Here is a 20680-nt window from a genome sequence, read left to right on the forward strand (position 1 = left end):
AGACGGGACCGGAGGACATCGGAAGAAGAAGAGGCAGGGATGAAGATGAAGACACACTCTGAATGCCCGCCCAGGGTGCACGTTCGATAAGTAGAGCACATTCTTTTTTAGGTTATTATTTTAAAACGGGGGGGGGGGGGGGGATAGTTTCATATAACATTTACGGTGCCTGAATAGCCTTTTTAAAGGCTATTCACGCATATGTGGGGCTCTATCAGCATGATTTTGCTGATAGAGCCCCTTTAAGGACATTGCTGCTGGTTCTCAGCTCAGTATAAAACAGAGGAGACCTGAGCACCTGCTTTGGAACGGGTTAAAAAGGTTTATCTCTTTTGATACAACCCCTTTAACGCCATCTGTTGTATTTGAAAGTGACTTACAACCTATAGATGTAGTGTTGGGGACATTACAGTGTCCTCATAAGAGTATGTTGCAGAGTTCCAAATTAGATAATTAATTAACAGGCCTAGATGGACTGCAGCCATTTCTCTTTAAGCCTGGAGAACTAATTGAAGACACAAGATGGTAGTGTATCAAGAGAGTTCTGATTTATTATAAGAAAAAGGTAGTTTAAATACATTACAGACAAAGAGCTGGCTTGGCTATTCTAATCAGGTACAACACGATTGGTTATAGAGATATAAGACAAGCCTGGCACATGGCTATTGGCTGAGGCTCATTATAATCTGCATCTCATTATAATTTTCAGAACTGGGATGGACTTTCCCATGAAACAAAGAAGGATTCAAAATACTTGTGTGAGCTAACATCCCAGACTGTCTATATGTATATATCATGGCAAAAGAGATAAGATGACATGTTCCATAGACCCTGTGTCTATATACTCTAAGTGACCTTCATATACCATAAAATATGACAGAGTGCCCAGATACCATAAGATTAATACTTTTGTTGGTTATGTGTCCATACATCATGTAAAGGAGGTAAGAGATATACAAAGTCAGCTGTATCTTCTCAAAATGAGGCCCTTGAGAGATAAGGATTAGTAACCTATGCATTAACGTTCCTTATCACATTCCTTAAAGTCTAACAAAGGGCCTCCTTGACTTAAGAAGAAAAATCAGTTTATATGTGAAAGAGCACAAGATGGCTGCCAAAATACAAAGATGGAGGACTTAACTCTAACATTTCCCCCATTATGAGATGGTTGAATACAGAAATTAATATGTAAGTACTTCAGTGACCTAATGTCCACTGCCGGATTTCCCAGATTCCCTACATGTGTTTTTCTGCATTTCAACCTTTATCTAAAAAAATCCTTATTAGGGGTCTGGCCTCTCAAGTTTTGTATTTTTCATCCGGTTGCATAAACACTGTAATAGTTTAAACAAGCAAAAGAAACATAAGATTATTACTGCGACTTGCTGATACTATGTATCATTCCTAATATATAAGGTGGTATCTTCTTAACTACATACTTCAAACATTTCCTGTTGTGTCATGAAAACAGCTATATATAACATGTCTGAGGCTAATATGGGGCTATGAGTACATATCCTACAATCTGACACATTCAAATCTTCCTTCAAGATCGTATGATGTTTAAGAAACTTATTGTCCCACTCATTGTCAAATGTTCTATGCAGGCTTATTGCCAGGACCATCTGTAACAGTAACATCAGGAGAATCTTCATCACTTTTTGTGTAGATTCTTCCTTGCAATGTGAAGCATGGATACAGTTAGGTTTTCCTTCAAGTTTCATAGAAACACTGGTTATCAGCAGCACTTGGAAGGACCATCAACTCTTGGGTCCAAGGTTTTTCTCACGTGTCTCTTTATCACCATCAATCCATTGTCTCAAATGAATAGGTCCCGTCCAATAACTTAAAATTTGAGAGGGAGGAGAAAACTCAAAGCCATACATTAGTCAAATGTTTTTGCCAAGACATCACATAGTCAGTCAGTACACCATAATACAACTCTAACCTAGGGGCTGACCCAAAGTAAGTTTGCTATGGGCTAAAACCAATTCTCCTGTCAGGAGGGTACCTTACAGAAAATACAAATACAAGTGACACACTACTTCTTTAGTAGCCATCTATCTGCAGCCCCGTTTGTGATGGCTTTCTTCACCAGATATTCCCCGGGCCATCCTGAAGAGAAGTAACTATACACACAAGCACGTACTTACACTGTCTCACCTTTAGTAGTTACTAAAGTTCTAGTTATATCATATAGTTATCCTGCAATCTCTGGAACAGGTACAAGGGCTCCGGGCATGGCTCACAGAAACTTTTCACTTCTTACTATATTGTGTTTAACACGTCATGCAGGCTCACACATATCTTACTATAGTGATGCTAAATCCGTCGAAACACTAGGGCGACACCCTTCCTCCTGCATTCCATTGTAGAACAATGATACCCAATCCTTAATGGCGGATAGTGAATGTTTACACAGTATAGGTGTGGTTATATATATATATACTGCTGAGACAAAGAAAGGTGTGATTAGCATAATTAACAGAACAGGACACAGTATAAAGTTACAACACAAGTTTAACACACAACCATTGAACATAGACACATAAACAAAATCAGAATATCCTTTGTTCCCTGAACTCTTGCACAAAAATTGTAACTTGGGATAAAACCCCAACTTGTGGATTGCGGAGGCGACGAAAGGGGAGTGGCCAGTTCCCCCTGCGTGATCTCCCATACCCATGCTATAGAGATTCAAAACTTTTCACTATCATCTTTTTTTTTTCTTCCCTTTCTTTCAGATGCAACAGTTTAAATGACAATAACAGACAAACAGAATATAACATGACCATCATATACTTGGATATATCCCTGTATACACAGTCAGTACATTTGACTGAGATTAACCCTTTGTATGCCCAACCATGTTCCTTTGAACACCATGCAACTTTTTGAATATTTTCATAGCAAACCCCACTTTATAATCACCACAGATGTTCAGAACTTCGTAAACTATATCTGAGATTTGCCTTGAGGGCCAAACTTTTTAACACTTTCCTTTACAAGATTCCAATCAAAGTTTTTACCACTGTAACACATCACAATAACCTTACACAAGTCTTTTAACCCCTTCCCGCCGATGGCATTTTTTGATTTTCGTTTTTCGTTTTTGACTCCCCTCCTTCTAAACCCCATAACTTTTTTATTTCTCCGCTCCCAGAGTCATATGAGGTCTTAATTTTTGCGGGATAATTTTTTCTTCATGATGCCACCATTAATTATTCTATATAATGTACTGGGAAGCAGGGAAAAAATTCAGAATGGGGTGGATTTGAAGAAAAAATGCATTTCTGCGACTTTCTTACGGGCTTTGGTTTTACGGCGTTCACTGTGCAGCCAAAATGACCTGTCCCCTGTATTCTGTGTTTCGGTACGGTTCCAGGGATACCAAATTTATATGGTTTTATTTACATTTTGACCCCTAAAAAAAATTCCAAAACGGTGTTAAAAAATTTTTTTTCTAAAAGTTGCCATATTCCGACGGCCGTAACTTTTTTATACATAGGTGTACGGGGATGCATAGGGCGTCTTTTTTTGCGGGGCCAGGTGTACTTTTTAGTTCTACCATTTTCGGGAAATGTTATTGCTTTGATCACTTTTTATTCAAATTTTTATCAGAATTAAAACAGTGAAAAAACGGCGGTTTGGCACTTTTGACTATTTTTCCTGCTACAGCGTTTACCGAACAGGAAAAATATTTTTATAGCTTTGTAGAGCGGGCGATTTCAGACGCGGGGATACCTAACATGTATATGTTTCACAGTTTTTAACTACTTTTATATGTGTTCTAGGGAAAGGGGGGTGATTTGAACTTTTAATACTTTTTATATTTTTTTATATTTTTTTTTACTTTTTTTTTATTTTATTTTTTTGCATTTATTAGACCCCCTAGGGGTGTTGAACCCCAGGGGGTCTGATCACTAATGCAATGCATTACAATGCTAATGCATTGCAATGCATTGCAAAAAATCATCATCTCTTTTGCAGGCTGTATACACCAGCCTGCAAAAGAGAGGATTTGCAGACCGGCTGGGAGCCTTTAACAAGGCTCCCGGCTGTCATGGCAACATGACGTCGGCCCTGGAGCATGCTCCAGGAGCCGGCGATCCCTGCCAAAATGGCGGCGCCCATGCGCCACTGGGAAAATGGCGCCTCCGGCGCCTTTGACAGCAGCGCCGGAGGGGTTAATGCCTCCGATCGGGACCGATCGGAGGCATTAGAGCCGGTTGTCTACTGCTTAAAGCAGTAGACACCCGGCGGCTATGACGGCCGCCCGGCTCCCGGGCGGTCGCCATAGTTACAGACCCGACACGCGCCGTACTATTACGGCGCATGTCGGGAAGGGGTTAAAGATCAATCCATACATTGCGAAAAACAGCTTACCCTATACAGTTACAAACTATTAAACCATATATTTATAATTCTCCATACATTACATCTTTCCAGACATTCTTTTCCCTTGCATAAATGCTTCAACAATCATGGTGTTTTTCAAAGCATTATAGACCTGATTTCACCCAGAATCTACTACCTTGGTGAGTAGTCTGCCACAATATACTTCAGCGGACTCTCCCTATATCTTTATCTAGTTACCACTCATATATAGCTGCTAACAACACAATGCAGACCACATTAACCCTTTTAGCTGGACTGTGAGTGGGTGCTCACTATACAGTCCCTTATACTAAGGAAAATATACAAACACTTAATACCTTATTTCTGAAACCATCCTTACTTAATTTTATCCAACTATCCATGAGTGGAGCCAGTTCCTGACCAATGACTACTATTCAGAAGTCCAGTACAACAACATTCTGACTTCAACAATTTGCTACAGCCTTTCTCCACGGCTCTACTTCCATCTCTTCTACTAGCTCTTGAGCTTATTTACAAACTGACTGACTCTGCATCCTTCCCATTCTGTTCTGCGTGAATTCTTTACTCTCCTCCTTCCCACTGTCTTATCCTGCCCCAAATTCCTATAAGACTTCCTCAGTATAACATATACTGTATCTTATTCAATGGAGACTTTAAAGATCAGTTTAGAGGATTCCCTCCTTCCCTTCTGTCCTTTTTTTCCAAGATACAGCACACTATACATACTGTATCTAAATCAAAAGTGACTTTTAAGGTCCCTCTGCCTTTTTCCTGCCCTCTTTTTCCAAGATACTACTGTATCTAAATCAAAAGTGACTAATTAAGGTCAGATGGAGGGGTTTCTTTTAGGGATCACTATGTCCCTTTGTCACGTGACTACTTACTTTCCACAGAACACAAATGAATACAATGAATTCACAACCACAACAGATCAGGTAACAATTTCAGCCCAAGTTCCTATCTAGCAACACCCATACAACATACTGCTCTTAGGTTCTTTGCAAAAAGCTTGAGATGTTTATATAAGGAACATATGTGTTTACCTCACACTCGGACAGGAAAACAAAGTCCTTAGAAACACAGATCAAATTGGTAAGATAAAAGCTCTTACCTTGCTGCTGCTGACTTAGGATCTGTGGTCCCAGGAACTTCTGTAATCACTGGTTGTCCGGGAGATCAGCAAACCTTCTCCTTATCTCTCAAGCCCACCCAGGGACGCCAGATTTGTTGGGGACATTAAAGTGTCCTCATAAGAGTATGTTGCAGAGTTCCAAATTAGATAATTAATTAACAGGCCTAGATGGACTGCAGCCATTTCTCTTTAAGCCTGGAGAACTAATTGAAGACACAAGATGGTAGTGTATCAAGAGAGTTCTGATTTATTATAAGAAAAAGGTAGTTTAAATACATTACAGACAAAGAGCTGGCTTGGCTATTCTAATCAGGTACAACACGATTGGTTATAGAGATATAAGACAAGCCTGGCACATGGCTATTGGCTGAGGCTCATTATAATCTGCATCTCATTATAATTTTCAGAACTGGGATGGACTTTCCCATGAAACAAAGAAGGATTCAAAATACTTGTGTGAGCTAACATCCCAGACTGTCTATATGTATATATCATGGCAAAAGAGATAAGATGACATGTTCCATAGACCCTGTGTCTATATACTCTAAGTGACCTTCATATACCATAAAATATGACAGAGTGCCCAGATACCATAAGATTAATACTTTTGTTGGTTATGTGTCCATACATCATGTAAAGGAGGTAAGAGATATACAAAGTCAGCTGTATCTTCTCAAAATGAGGCCCTTGAGAGATAAGGATTAGCAACCTATGCATTAACGTTCCTTATCACATTCCTTAAAGTCTAACAAAGGGCCTCCTTGACTTAAGAAGAAAAATCAGTTTATATGTGAAAGAGCACAAGATGGCTGCCAAAATACAAAGATGGAGGACTTAACTCTAACAGTAGTAAACTTTATCTTGAAGCTTACTATATTAAATAAAAAGTTGCGGCAAAGTAGGATTGGTGACCATGTACTACTAGTAAAGCATCCATTGCTGACCCAAAATAAGAATCTGTGTTATCTTGACATTTATTATTCATGGATTCACCCAATCCAGTCTAGCCTGCTTAAAAACACATCTAGGCTCCTTTCACATGACCTTTGGCTAGGTCAGTGTGCTATCCAGGTATCCTATTATAGTCTATGGGGGGAAAATGCTCGTTTCAGGGGTAGGCAACGTTTGATCAAACTATACTTACCAAGTCCACGAGTGAGGGTCGGGCTGGATGCTCCGAGAAGTCTTCTCCGTGCAGCGTCCCCGCGGCATCTTCCGGCTCTTCATTCACTCTGCCAGGCATCGGGCCTGGGCACAGCCGACTGCGCATGCCTGCACTACAAGCGGACATGCGCAATCGGCTCTGCCCAGGCCCGATGCCTGGCAGAGTGAATGAAGAGCTGGAAGATGCTGCGTGGAAGCTGCACGGAGAAGACTTCTAAAGGTAGGAGAAGAACCAGTGTTGATTGGCCGACTGTATAGCATTCGGCCAATCAATGCTGGTTCTGCATCGAACTTTTAAATTCGAACAGCGAGTGGTACTCGATCGAGCACGAGTATTTCGAATACCGTAGTATTCCATCGAATACCTACTCGATCGAATACTACTCGCTCATCTCTAGTAGCTGCCATTATTTCTCTAGAAAAGCTGTCCTTGCTTTATATCACTATGTTTTGGAGGGTGTGGATCTTTCCTTGGATACACCAGTCTAGGTGAAGGTGCACGCCACTGTCAACACATGGAGCAGGAATTATGGACAAGAATGATACATGGCTTTCACAGTCCACTGGGTCAATGTTTTTTTTATTTTTTGTAATACTGAAATGTTTTATTTTCAATAAGAAGTAACAAAATAACATCACATACCTACACAATGAGTATGGCATGAGATATCTAGGAATTACAGCATGTGTCACTGCAGAGCCTTACATGTAGCAAAGATACACACGTGGACAAAATTGTTTAATGAAAGAAAATCCCGCAATGGTCACAGAAATAACTCGAATCTGACAAAAGTAATAAATAAAAATTCTATGAAAATGAATAAATGAAAGTCAGACATTGCTTTTCGTTTCCACAGAATTTACAAAAATAAATAAATCTCATGAAATAGACCTGGACAGAAATGATGGTTCCCTTGACTTAATATTTGTTGCACAACCTTTTGAGGCAATCGCTGCAATCACACGATTCCTGTAACTGTCAATGAGACTTCTGCCCCTCTCAGCAGGTATTTTGGCCTCCTCATGAGCAAACTGCTCCAGTTGTCTCGGGTTTGAAGGGGGCCTTTTCCAGACGGCATGTTTCAGCTCCTTCCAAAGATGCTCAATAGGATTTAGGTCAGGGCTCATAGAAGTCCAGTGTTTTCCTCTTAGCCATTCTTGGGTGTTTTTAGCTGTGTTTTGGGACATTATCCTGTTGTAAGACCCATGACCTGCGACTGAGACCAAGCTTTCTGACACTGGGCAGCACATTTCTCTCTAGAATGCCTTGGTAGTCTTGAGATTTCATTGTACCCTGCACAGATTCAAGACACCTTGTGCCAGATGCAGCAAAGCAGCCCCAGAACATAACAGAGCCTCCTCCATGTGTCACAGTAAGGACAGTGATCTTTTCAAGATATGCTTCATTATTCTTTTTGTGAACATAGAGCTGATGTGCTTTGCCAAAAAGTTAGATCTTTGCTCATCTGTCCATAGGACATTCTTCCAGAAGCTTTATGGCTTGTCAACATGTACTTTGGCAAATTCCAGTTTGTCAGATTCAAGTCGATGCTTAGCAGGATAGTACTAGCATAAACATAATGTGGTGCCTCCATTAGAGGTAACATCGACCCTCACAATGGATAAAACAGCGAGGATTTGTATGCACTTAACTACTGGGTTCTGAGCGGCAGTGGCCACAGTACAGAATTGCAGCAAGGCCAGGAGTTAGTTCCACACAGATTGTGCAGGTCCTATTCCGAAACCATGCAGGGCTCATTCACCTTCTTTGGATCCTCCTATCTGGACCGCTTCCCACCATTTTCACCAGAACAAGCCATCACTTCCACTTCTCTTCATCCTCCTCCCTCTTGTTCCATGGGTGTAAGGTGAAGTATTGCCATGCAATTTTACCATTAATGAGACTGGATAGGAAGAGCCACAAAGCAAAAGGAGCTTCTGTGCTGTATCCTGCAGCAAGTATCCCGCTGGATATGTCAACTACAAATTGGCAGCGTTGACAGCGGAACCAATGTTGTTGCTTCACTGTAGTTAGGATGAATAACACAATGTCCTTGTACATAAAATTTCAAAAAAAGAAAATCATATTTGTTCCCATTTCAGGGTAATTTTATTTTATTTTTTGAAATGCCAATTTTTCATCACTTATTTTAAGTTGCTCAAAGCCACAAATTTGTCTCCGAAATAGCAATAAGCCCCTGTAGCACTTACAAGCCAACAAAATGGGCTAATTTTTCTACAAAACCATTGCATTTTGCAATATAATCATGTCTGTCAAAAAACCACAAGTAGACACATTTACCTAATAAATGGATAATTTCTGGGGCATTTTAAATATTAAACACATAAAAGTGTCAGCGCTGTATATGGATAAAAGCTGAGTTTGTATCTTCTGCTTTCCTTTCATTTTTCAATAGACATAAATGTTAAGTTCACTTTGACTGTGAGCTAGATCTAGAAATTGTATAGAAAATTTCCTAGGAGCCCTGACAGTGTTCTACACTATGTTTTATAGATAGGTTCCTAGGAGCTCTGACAGTGTTCTACACTATGTTTTATAAATAGGTTCCTAGGAGCCCTGGCAGTGTTCTACACTATGTGTTATTGATAAGTTCCTAGGAGCCCTGACAGTGTTCTACACTATGTTTTATAGATAGGTTCCTAGGAGCCCTGACAGTATTCTACACTATGTTTTATAGATAGGTTCCTAGGAGCCCTGACAGTGTCCTACACTATGTTTTATAGATAGGTTCCTAGGAGCCCTGACAGTATTCTACACTATGTTTTATAGATAGGTTCCTAGGAGCCCTGACAGTGTTCTACACTATGTTTTATAAATAGGTTCTTAGGAGCCCTGGCAGTGTTCTACACTATGTGTTATTGATAAGTTCCTAGGAGCCCTGACAGTGTTCTACACTATGTTTTATAGATAGGTTCCTAGGAGCCCTGACAGTATTCTACACTATGTTTTATAGATAGGTTCCTAGGAGCCCTGACAGTGTCCTACACTATGTTTTATAGATAGGTTCCTAGGAGCCCTGACAGTGTCCTACACTATGTTTTATAGATAGGTTCCTAGGAGCCCTGACAGTGTTCTACACTATGTTTTATAGATAGGTTCCTAGGAGTCCTGACAGTGTTCTACACTATGTTTTATAGATAGGTTCCTAGGAGCCCTGACAGTGTCCTACACTATGTTTTATAGATAGGTTCCTAGGAGTCCTGACAGTGTTCTACACTATGTTTTATAGATAGGTTCCTAGGAGCCCTGACAGTGTCCTACACTATGTTTTATAAATAGGTTCCTAGGAGCCCTGGCAGTGTTCTACACTATGTTTTATAGATAGGTTCCTAGGAGCTCTGACAGTGTTCTACACTATGTTTTATAAATAGGTTCCTAGGAGCCCTGGCAGTGTTCTACACTATGTGTTATTGATAAGTTCCTAGGAGCCCTGACAGTGTTCTACACTATGTTTTATAGATAGGTTCCTAGGAGCCCTGACAGTATTCTACACTATGTTTTAAAGATAGGTTCCTAGGAGCCCTGACAGTGTCCTACACTATGTTTTATAGATAGGTTCCTAGGAGCCCTGACAGTATTCTACACTATGTTTTATAGATAGGTTCCTAGGAGCCCTGACAGTGTTCTACACTATGTTTTATAAATAGGTTCCTAGGAGCCCTGGCAGTGTTCTACACTATGTGTTATTGATAAGTTCCTAGGAGCCCTGACAGTGTTCTACACTATGTTTTATAGATAGGTTCCTAGGAGCCCTGACAGTATTCTACACTATGTTTTATAGATAGGTTCCTAGGAGCCCTGACAGTGTCCTACACTATGTTTTATAGATAGGTTCCTAGGAGCCCTGACAGTATTCTACACTATGTTTTATAGATAGGTTCCTAGGAGCCCTGACAGTGTCATACACTATGTTTTATAGATAGGTTCCTAGGAGCCCTGACAGTGTTCTACACTGTTTTATAGATAGGTTCCTAGGAGCCCTGACAGTGTCCTACACTATGTTTTATAGATAGGTTCCTAGGAGCCCTGACAGTGTCCTACACTATGTTTTATAGATAGGTTCCTAGGAGCCCTGACAGTGTCATACACTATGTTTTATAGATAGGTTCCTAGGAGTCCTGACAGTGTTCTACACTATGTTTTATAGATAGGTTCCTAGGAGCCCTGACAGTGTCCTACACTATGTTTTATAGATAGGTTCCTAGGAGCCCTGACAGTGTTCTACACTATGTTTTATAGATAGGTTCCTAGGAGTCCTGACAATGTTCTACACTATGTTTTATAGATAGGTTCCTAGGAGCCCTGACAGTGTCCTACACCATGTTTTATAGATAGGTTCCTAGGAGTCCTCAGGATGGATCTCCGTGTCAAAACATGTTTGGAGCTCTGATGAGCAAATTTTAGGATCAGAGTGAAAATATTGTACAAGGGACATTTTATAGGCTTCATGCACAAGACCGAGACTTTTCCAATCCTCTGTTTTGTTCCAATTTTTTTTTATTGGACCTTCTCTATAAATATCAGAACAGAGTCTGGGATGCACATGTACTACCACAATGTAAATTATGGGTTGCATTGTGTCCTGTTCCTGAAAATTTTGCATGTTTTTCATGTTTTTCTTGTTTTTGCAATTTGTCTTTTGATGGCTTCACTGACATCTTTGTTTCGTAAACTATACACCAGTGGGTTTAACATAGGAGCAACAGCAATGTAGAGCATGGATAACATTTTGTCCTTTTCTTGAGAAAACTTGTTCATTGCTTTCATATTAAGAGTGAGAGATGGCAAACAAAATAATAACACAACTATCAGATGAGAAGAACAACTGGAGAAGGCCTTACGTCTGCCCGAGATAGAATGGATTTTAAGAATTGTTGAAATAATGTAAATATAAGAAATAAGAATGAGGGTGAATGGAAAGAAACCTAAAACAATCCCATCTACAGTGATCAATATCCCAATGGCCGTGGTGTCACTGCAAGAGAGCTGAAGTATTGATCTCATATGGCAGAAGAAATGGTTGATATCACGAGAGCTGGAGAAGGCTAACTTAGATATGAGCAGAGCGTACATCATTCCATTGAACACGCCAAGGTTACAACAAAATGCTGTTAAAATAATGCATTTCTTATGGTTCATAATAAGCATATAGCGTAGAGGAATACAAATGGCCACGTATCGGTCATAGGCCATAACCACGAGTAAGAAAAATTCAGTTCCAATACAGAAAACATACAAAAACACTTGGGTGAAACATCCTATACTTGAGATTACGGTGTTCCCTGTGATTGTGATCACCATTAGCTTGGGTAAGACAGCGGACACGTATATGATGTCCAGGACAGTGAGGTTACATAGAAAAAAATACATAGGTGTATGTAGCGAAGGGGTCAGACATACAATGATGGTGACAAGAATATTTTCAACAACGCAAAGCAAATAGATGGATAAAAGGCCAATAAAAAACAACAGCTGAACATTTTCGTATCTGGTGAACGCCAGAAGATGGAATTCCATCTGTATGGAGGAGTTATTGACATCTTCAGACATTTATATGAAGTTAAAAGACCCCCAATTTTTTAACCTAATTATAATTTTCACCGTTGAACCTTTTGTGATTTTGCAGTCACTGTAAAAAAAAAATATATAAAACCTCAAATAATTGAATTTACCACCAAACCTTTCAATTGAATCTTCACACAATAAACCTTTATTTCTTATTCATAGGATAGCTGATAGGATTGGGCACTGAAGATTCCTTCAGTCATTAGAACAGGGGTCCTGAGCGTCCCACCCCATTGCTCCTAACTGTAAGGACGAGATGAGACGAGGCGAGGAAAGGCGAGATGAGACAAGATCAAGTGTGTGCGCTACTTCTTCAATCAAAGCCTATAGGATTGACTGAGATACACAATGTGGACAAATATATTGCAGCCTTAAATCGCCGTTTGGATAGAACAATATACAACCCTCCACCACTGGCCTATGGGACAGAGAGAATGCTGACAGTGGAGTAATGTAAGAAGCTTCACCATCTGGCAGTGGGTTGGATGAGTTTGGGTTTGGTGAATGCCAGGAGAACATTACCTGCCTGACTGCATTGTGCCAACTATACATGTTAGGGCAGCAGAGATCATGCTATGGGGTTATTTCCAGGGGTCGGACTAAGCCCCATAGTTCCTCAATTGGTCAACATACCAGGACATTTGCGAAAATTGTATTCTTGCAACTTTGTGTGAATAGTTTGGGGAAGACCTTTTTCTCTTCTAACATGACTTTTCCCCGATGTACAATGCAAGGTCCATAAAGGCATGGTTGGGGGAGTTTGGTGTGGAAGAACTTGACTAGCCCACACAGAGTCAACAGCACCTGCAATTCCCAGCCAGTCTCCCACACTGGCACTTGCCAGGCCTGAAGCTGCTTGACGGTTGCTATCTGATCAGGGCAGGCATATTCAGTGTGAGGGGAAAATATCTGTGTAAAGAGAGAGATTAGCATTCATTCCGCCATCTTGATCTGAAAATCTCCATTCTGCCTGTCATGTAGCTTGCTTAAAACTTGAGATTTTCAGTTCTGATCTCTTGTCTTATTTAGACGAAAAGGTTGGAATGTTCCTAAGTATATCATGTTCCATAACAAGATGCATAATGTTCACAAGATATGAAGTCAGTTCTAATCTCTTGTTTTGTGTAGCATCCACTAACATGAAACCTGGAAGGTCATGGCATCCATTTTATCAGACTGTGCTAACATAATTCCACACTAAAATGGATGACACGGACAACCATGTGTTAACTCATGTATTGCTTATGCACGTATTTATCATTTGTGAACGCCCATTTTGTACTCTGACCAATGATAATTCATATTTCTATATGATGTTGTTTCTTATGCCTAAATTAGCATACAGCCATTATTCCTCTATAGAAGCTAACCACTAACTCTGGGCGTAGAGCCAGAAATAACAGATAATATAAGAAACTTCTCCAGGGGCTGTAGGATGGTGCAGTAACCCTGAGACTTATGTTTTGACTAAATGTGCTGATTTTTGTGTGCTATGTGTGTATTATGGTAAAACTAGTTAAAAACCAGTTTTCACCGCCTCTCTGTGCTACGTACCTGCGGATGTGAACTGCCATATTTGTACATCGTAAGACGTGATGGTTATACGATGACTCTGACTATATAAACCCCTCATGTTGTAATAATAAATCGGAACATTCTGATTACGATACTTGAGTGTCAGTCTGTCTGTTCTCCGAGTGCTTGTGATTACGTCATCAATTTGGACTACGGCAACATATCCAGGGGCAGTTGCCCCCCAACATCAGCTTAGATCGAACGCTGAGACAGCCCACACAGAACCCTGACCTCAACCTGATCCAACACCTTTGGGATGAACTAGAACACAGACTGTGAACCAGACCTTCACATTGAACAACGTTTCTGGAAGAAATGGCAAACAGAATCTACGTAACTGCTCCTAAATCTTGTAGAAAGACTTTTTTAGAAGAGTGGCTTTTGGGTTTAGAATGGGATGCCATAAAAGCTCTTGTAGATACAGTGTGTAGGTATCGCAAAACTTCTGTCCATATAATATAGTTCTGATCATTGTCTTTTACGGTATCTATGTTATTCCTATATATCTCTCTATTTTTTTAGAATGCTGTGCCACTACACATGTGCCATCAGATGACATCTCTGACACATGCCCACAATCCATGATAGCACTTTGGTCAAACATACACTACATAGAGAGAAGTCACAAGACGGGGTTATGGGGCAGGTAAACGCAAAACGATTTGACAAATCAATTACCTTGATGTTCTTAATCCCAATGTGACAGATACATTAAGGGTGAAGGCAAAATATTTTTAGAATGTAATTTTTATTTCAATTTTTTTTTTATAATATCAATATTGGAAATAAAAAAAAAAAAAAAAAAAAAACATAGGTGAAGAGTCTTCCAGGTCTTTGTATCTGCAGAATATTCAATGTCCACCGATCCTTGTATAGAAATGGTGACCTCTTAGATCATTCAGAATAGTAGCAACAAGAAAATGGAGCAGATTTCTTAAGACTGCAGTGGGATGGAACAAATCTTTTTTTTTTTTTTTTTTTTTTTTTTTTTTTTTGTAGATTGTGAGCCCCACATAGAGCTCACAATGCACATTTTTTTTCCCTATCAGTATGTCTTTTTGGAATATGGGATGGAAATCCATGCAAACACGGGGAGAACATACAAACTCCTTGCAGATGGTTTTTTGCCCTTGGTGGGATTTGAACACCAGGACCCAGCGCTGCAAGGCTGAAGTGCTAACCACTGAGCCACCGTGTGGCCCCTGGGATGGAACAAATCTTACTCAAGTACTTCAAACAAAAATCCCAACAATCTAAGGAGCCACTGATAACATCTAACAGGTTGTTCCCACCGACTACCTTCACGTTTAGGTTCTAGACAAATATTACCTAGAAATCTGTATAGGAAATAACTCACTTTATGTGCAGAATGACAGACTGCAGGGAGTTATGCCCTGTACAAGTTCCTGGGCGTATGGTGATAAATCCTCCTGCTGGTATCCACTAAAGCAGGGGTAGGGAACGTACGGCTCTCCAGCTATTGCAAAACTACAACTCCCAGCATGCATACTGGCTCTGCTGTTCTTGGAACTCCCATGGAAGTGAATGGAGCATGATGGGAGTTGGAGTTTCAACGCAGCTGGAGACCCGAAGGTTCCCTACCCCCGCACTAAAGGATCTACTGACTATGTGCTATTTGTGAGCCCGGGGACGTTCAGTCTGCAGGAAAGCTGGATATTGAGCTATCGTTTCAGTATTTTATTAATTGCATTGCAGTTTTTGTATTGTAAGATCTTATAGCACAGCATTGACTTACAGCAGTGTAGTAGTTGTATAATATGTGACTGCCTTGGCTATCCATGTGCATGCTACATGTATATATTATGTTATTGTGCCTAGCGAGGAATATTACCTGTACATCAATTCTTGCATTCTGGAATCTCCCAGTCCGTGATGTCGCACCGTTCTATGTACTTGTATTTTATATCTAGGGAAATGCTCTCCGATGACTCCTACATTATTTTTTTTAGTCTTTATTTGTGAAGCTCAATCATTATAGCATAGAATTTATATTCTCAGATTAACCCCTTCCCACCGATGGCAATTTTAAGATTTTTGTTTTTAACTACTCGTCTTCCAAAACCCATAATTTTCTTATTTTTCCATTCTCAGAGACATAGGAGGGGTTAAAGGAGTTTTCCCATCTCACTGTTTAAGCAGTCTGCAGGTTGCCTCTTCTTCTCATTTCCTGTATCACCCCTCTTCCACCTTGCTGAATGGGACACTATGAAGTATCACAATACTTATGCAGATCAGATAATCTGCAGAAGGCTGTAGAGAATGGACTCAGTGTTATCTGTGTGTTTACACAGAGAGATAACAGACATGGTGTTAGGACAGTGCAGCAGCTGTGGCCAAGGGGTCGGGTCGCAGCCCATTCCTCTGTTGTAGCGTCTTGCTGGCTGTCACCCTTTCCTTGTAGCTGGCAGTCCTGCTTAGCAAGGGGTTAAGTCCTTTTCAGCCGGTGGGTGTGGTTAGTCTTTTGACTGTCAGTGCTGTCAACCAATGAGCACTCGGCTTAGGCAACTGGGTTGGCTAACCGGGACCACCCTTCGTCCATTTAAGGAGGCAAGTGTGTCAGTCCGCTGCCCTAGCCTCATTTCTAAAATACATTATGTGTGTGCAGAAGTCAGTTTGGGCAGCAAGCTGCCTTTAGTATAGGTAGGACCTGTGTCTCGTGGGGATTAGCCCCAGTCTGTTGTACAGGATCACTGTAAACTGAGGTGTTCTAGCCTAGCGTACCAATGCACCATGTCTGGTGTCTGCACGCTGATTTACTACAGCGGGGTGTGGGAAACTCCCTTCCACAGCCTGTCAGCTACCTGGCTAGTAAAGCAACAGCAGGTAGCTGCAGTTAGTTGCGGCTCAGTGAAGGAACTGGGAACACACATTCTTATGCCCGGTTCACACATGCTGATGTGTTCCGTCCGTAAGGGTCCGCATGAGGACCCCCACAGACGGAACACAAGCGCAACTGAAAGCGCTGTGCAGTTCAAGCGCACAGTCCCCTTTATAGTCTATGGGGCCTGTGCTCTTGAACTGCACAACGCTTTCAGTTGCGCTTGTGTTCTGTCCGTAGTGGTCCTCATTCAATCTCTTACAGACGAAACACATCACCATATGTGAACCAAGCCTTAGTTTTTCTCATTCTAGCACAGGTGTATCTGCTAGACTCTAATTCCTCTAGTAGCTGCTCTGTGCTGCAGAGAACACCAAGATCGTGGTGTAGCCTGGCAGTGACGCTAACTGTCAGGTCTAATTCACAACAGGGTAGTTCTGTCTTCGGTTCAGAGTCCAGTAGTACTCCACAGGTTGTTGCTTATTAGTTTTTTTTTAGTTATCCTGCTGATCGTAACATAGGGCTTTATCGCAAATGGCAATTAGCTGAACTGATCAGTGAGTGACATCACTTGTCCTATCACACAAGTCTGGTGTTATGGAAACGCTGTGTAAACAATGGGAGGAATAAGTTCACATAGCAGGCAAAAAAAAGCAGCATTTCTAAGGCAAAATATTTAGGAAAAGTCTTCAATTTACATTAACCAGCAGTATAGATAGGATCCTTGAGATGGGACAACCCCTTTAATGTTTGCAGGACAAATAATTCTTCATGATGATATCATTTATTAGTCTGTACAATTGTCACGATCTGAATACTTGTATAAAATGTGTGTGTTTCTGGTGGGGATTTGATCTGGTGTTCTATGGGCTTCTGGTGGTATCCTTGCCATTGAGCCATCTGTTTGTGCATTAAGTTTTGGCCTTCAGAATATACTTGAGGTTCTTTGGATTGAACCTCAGGTGTTGGTCATTACCATCAACCTATCGGACGGTTCTGGGGCCTGTATAAGGAAGAGAGTTGGCTCCACTAGTTGCTGGTTTTCGTTGTAACCAACAAGAATTTGTGGCTCAGGGAGGATTGTTTGTGGAAACTATAGCTGACTTGTAAGTGGTGTGTTTCCTTGTGTGTGAGTCTGGTTTTCCCCTCCACACTTCTACTCTGCCTTGTCCTTCAGTTCTGGTTGCCTGACACTGTCTTGGTGTTCGTGAGGAAGTTTGGGTTCCAGTTCATTTTGCCCCAGTCCTGTGTTAACCCTTCCCTCACCCTTCCACTATCCCTTTCCTCATTATCTTGTTACGTATTGTGTTGTGCTGCATGTCTGTTGTCCAGCACATCCCATCCTGTTTGTTTTGACTCCAGCTGCACCTCGGTTTCTTTAGGGGTGACCACCTTAGCATCCCCAGTCCCTAGCTCTCTTTAGCTCTTCCCCTATCTTTCGGCAAGGTCTTTGTGTTAGAAAGCCAGGAGTTGTCGGGGCCAAGGCTAGCTTGGGAACAGCTGACCACCAGCCGCAGGCAGGGCCTAGCCAGCCGCTGTAGCATCAGGGAAAGTCTCCCACCCCTGTTCCCTTAGCGGTGCAGTCTGCAGTCTGTATTATGTGTCTGGTCATAGACACAAACGTAACAACAATCTTCTGGGAGGCTGGAAAAAAATTCAGAATTGGGTGGAATTGGAGAAAAAAAAAGTGCATATGTGCAACTTTCTTACGGGCTTCATTGTTGAAGCGTTCACTATACAGCCAAAATGGTTCATCTGTATTCTATGTTTTGGTATGATTCCAGGGATACCAAATTTATAAAATTTTATTTACATTTTAAGCCCATAACAAAAATTTAAAACTTTACAATAAAATATATATAATTTCTTAAAGATGCCATATTTTCATGTACAGGGATTCATAGGGTCTCTTTTTTGACAGGGCCAGGCACGTTTTAGAGATACCATTTTGGAGAATGTATTGCTTTGATAACTTTTTATTAAAACTTTATATTGGTATTTATTTTTTTTTTTTTTAATAATGGGGTTCGAAACACGTTCGAACACTCGAACAGTGAGCGGCTGTTCGAACCAGATTTCGAACCTCGAACATTTTAGTGTTCGCTCATCTCTATTGATTACCCTACAAAGTTTAGTATCATCTGCAAATATGGACACCCTGCTTTGTAAACCCTCTACCAGGTCATTAATAAAGATATTAAACAAGAGAGGACCTAATACTGACCCCTGCGGCACCCGACTGGTGACTGTGGCCCAGTCTGAATATTTACCATTAACAAGTACCCTCTGTTTCCTATCAGTGAGCCAGTTGCTAAACCAAATGCAGATGTTTTCCCCAAGTCACAACATTCTCATTTTGCATACCAACAGTTTATGTGAAACATTATCAAAAGCCTTTGAAAAGTCCAGGTACACCACGTCTACTGCATCACCCATGTCCAGTCCTGAACTTACCTCCTCATAGAAGCTGATCAGATTAGTCTGACAGGACCGATTCCTCATAAACCCATGCTGATTTGGTGTTATAAGATTATTTACATTGACATACTACAGGATAGCATCTCTTAGAAAGCCCTCAAATATCTTACCCACCACAGAAGTCAAACTTACTGGCCTATAGTTTCCAGGTTCACTTTTACACCCCTTTTTTAAAATTGGCACCACATTTGCTATTCGCCAATCCTGTGGAACAGACCCAGTCATTACTGAATCCTTAAATATTAGATACAAGAGTCTATCTATGACCATGCTTAATTCCCTCAGAACTCAGGGGTGTATACCATCTGGACCGGGCGATTTCTCTATTTTAGTGTTTTGTAGGCGGCGCCGCACTTCTTCCTGGGTTAAACAGGTGACATTTAATTGAGAGTTAACATTACTAGAGATGAGTGAACAGCGTTCTATCGAACACATGTTCGATCGGATATCACGCTGTTCGCTCTGTTCGATTAGAATCGAACACCACGTGGAAAACTCTAAAAAAAAATGTGATTCCCCTCCCACCTTCCCTGGCACTTTTTTTGCACCAATAACAGCGCAAGGGAGGTGGGACAGGAACTACGACACCGGAGGCATTGAAAAAAATCGGAAAAAGTCATTGGCTGCCGAAATCAGGTGACCTCCATTTTAGATGAATAGTGGATTTCAAATCCGGGTCATATGAGAATGTGAACTTTGTGACTATGAGACAGGGATAGCTGTACAGGCAGGGATAGCTAGGGATAACCTTTATTTAGGGGGGAATGTTATTAAAAATAACTTTTTGGGGCTCTATCGGGTGTGTAATTGTGACTTTTGTGAGATAAACTTTTTCCCATAGGAATGCATTGGCCAGCGCTTATTGGCCGAATTCTGTAGACTGGCCAATGCATTCCTATGGGTATGCGGTGATGCAGCAGAGCTGAGCTCGGCACACACTCACCTCTGCTGTGCAGAGACTCAGCAGTGTTGAGCCAGTTCTGCTCAACTACACCGTGTGCCGGTCAGCTCTACTGTGCGAGCTCGGAACACACTCAGCTCTGCTGATTCTGTATACTGATTCTGTATACTGGCCAATCAACGCTCGCACAGCAGAGCTGACCGACACACGGTGTAGTTGAGCAGAACTTGCTCAACACTGCTGAGTCTCTGCACAGCAGAGGTGAGTGTGTGCTGAGCTCAGCTCTTCTGCATCACCGCATACCCATAGGAATGCATTGGCCAGCGTTCATTGGCCAGTCTCCAGAATTCGGCCAATCAGCGCTGGCTCTGCCGGAGTAGGCGGAGTCTAAGGTCGGACCTGAATGGAGACTGGTGTACAGTGATCTTAGACTCCGCCTCCTCTGGCAGAGCCAGCGCTGATTGGCCGAATTCTGGAGACTGGCCAATCAACGCTGGCCAATGCATTCCTATGGGAAAAAGTTAGCTTGCGAAAATCGTAAGCTGACAGGGATTTCCATGTAATAAAGTGACTTTTATGCCCCCAGACATGCTTCCCCTGCTGTCCCAGTGTCATTCCAGGGTG

The 20680-nt window shown here is 41.3% G+C and overlaps 1 protein-coding gene across 1 annotated transcript; it reads right to left on the bottom strand.

Moving 5' to 3' along the window:
- Positions 1–11306: 11306 nt before the first annotated feature.
- On the bottom strand, positions 11307–12248 carry LOC142202774 (olfactory receptor 5V1-like). The gene has a single exon (XM_075273083.1). The coding sequence runs from the start codon at positions 12246–12248 to the stop codon at positions 11307–11309; it is 942 nt and encodes a 313-aa protein (XP_075129184.1).
- Positions 12249–20680: the final 8432 nt, after the last annotated feature.

This window comes from Leptodactylus fuscus, chromosome 5, assembly GCF_031893055.1.
Source record: "Leptodactylus fuscus isolate aLepFus1 chromosome 5, aLepFus1.hap2, whole genome shotgun sequence".
NCBI lineage: Eukaryota > Metazoa > Chordata > Amphibia > Anura > Leptodactylidae > Leptodactylus > Leptodactylus fuscus.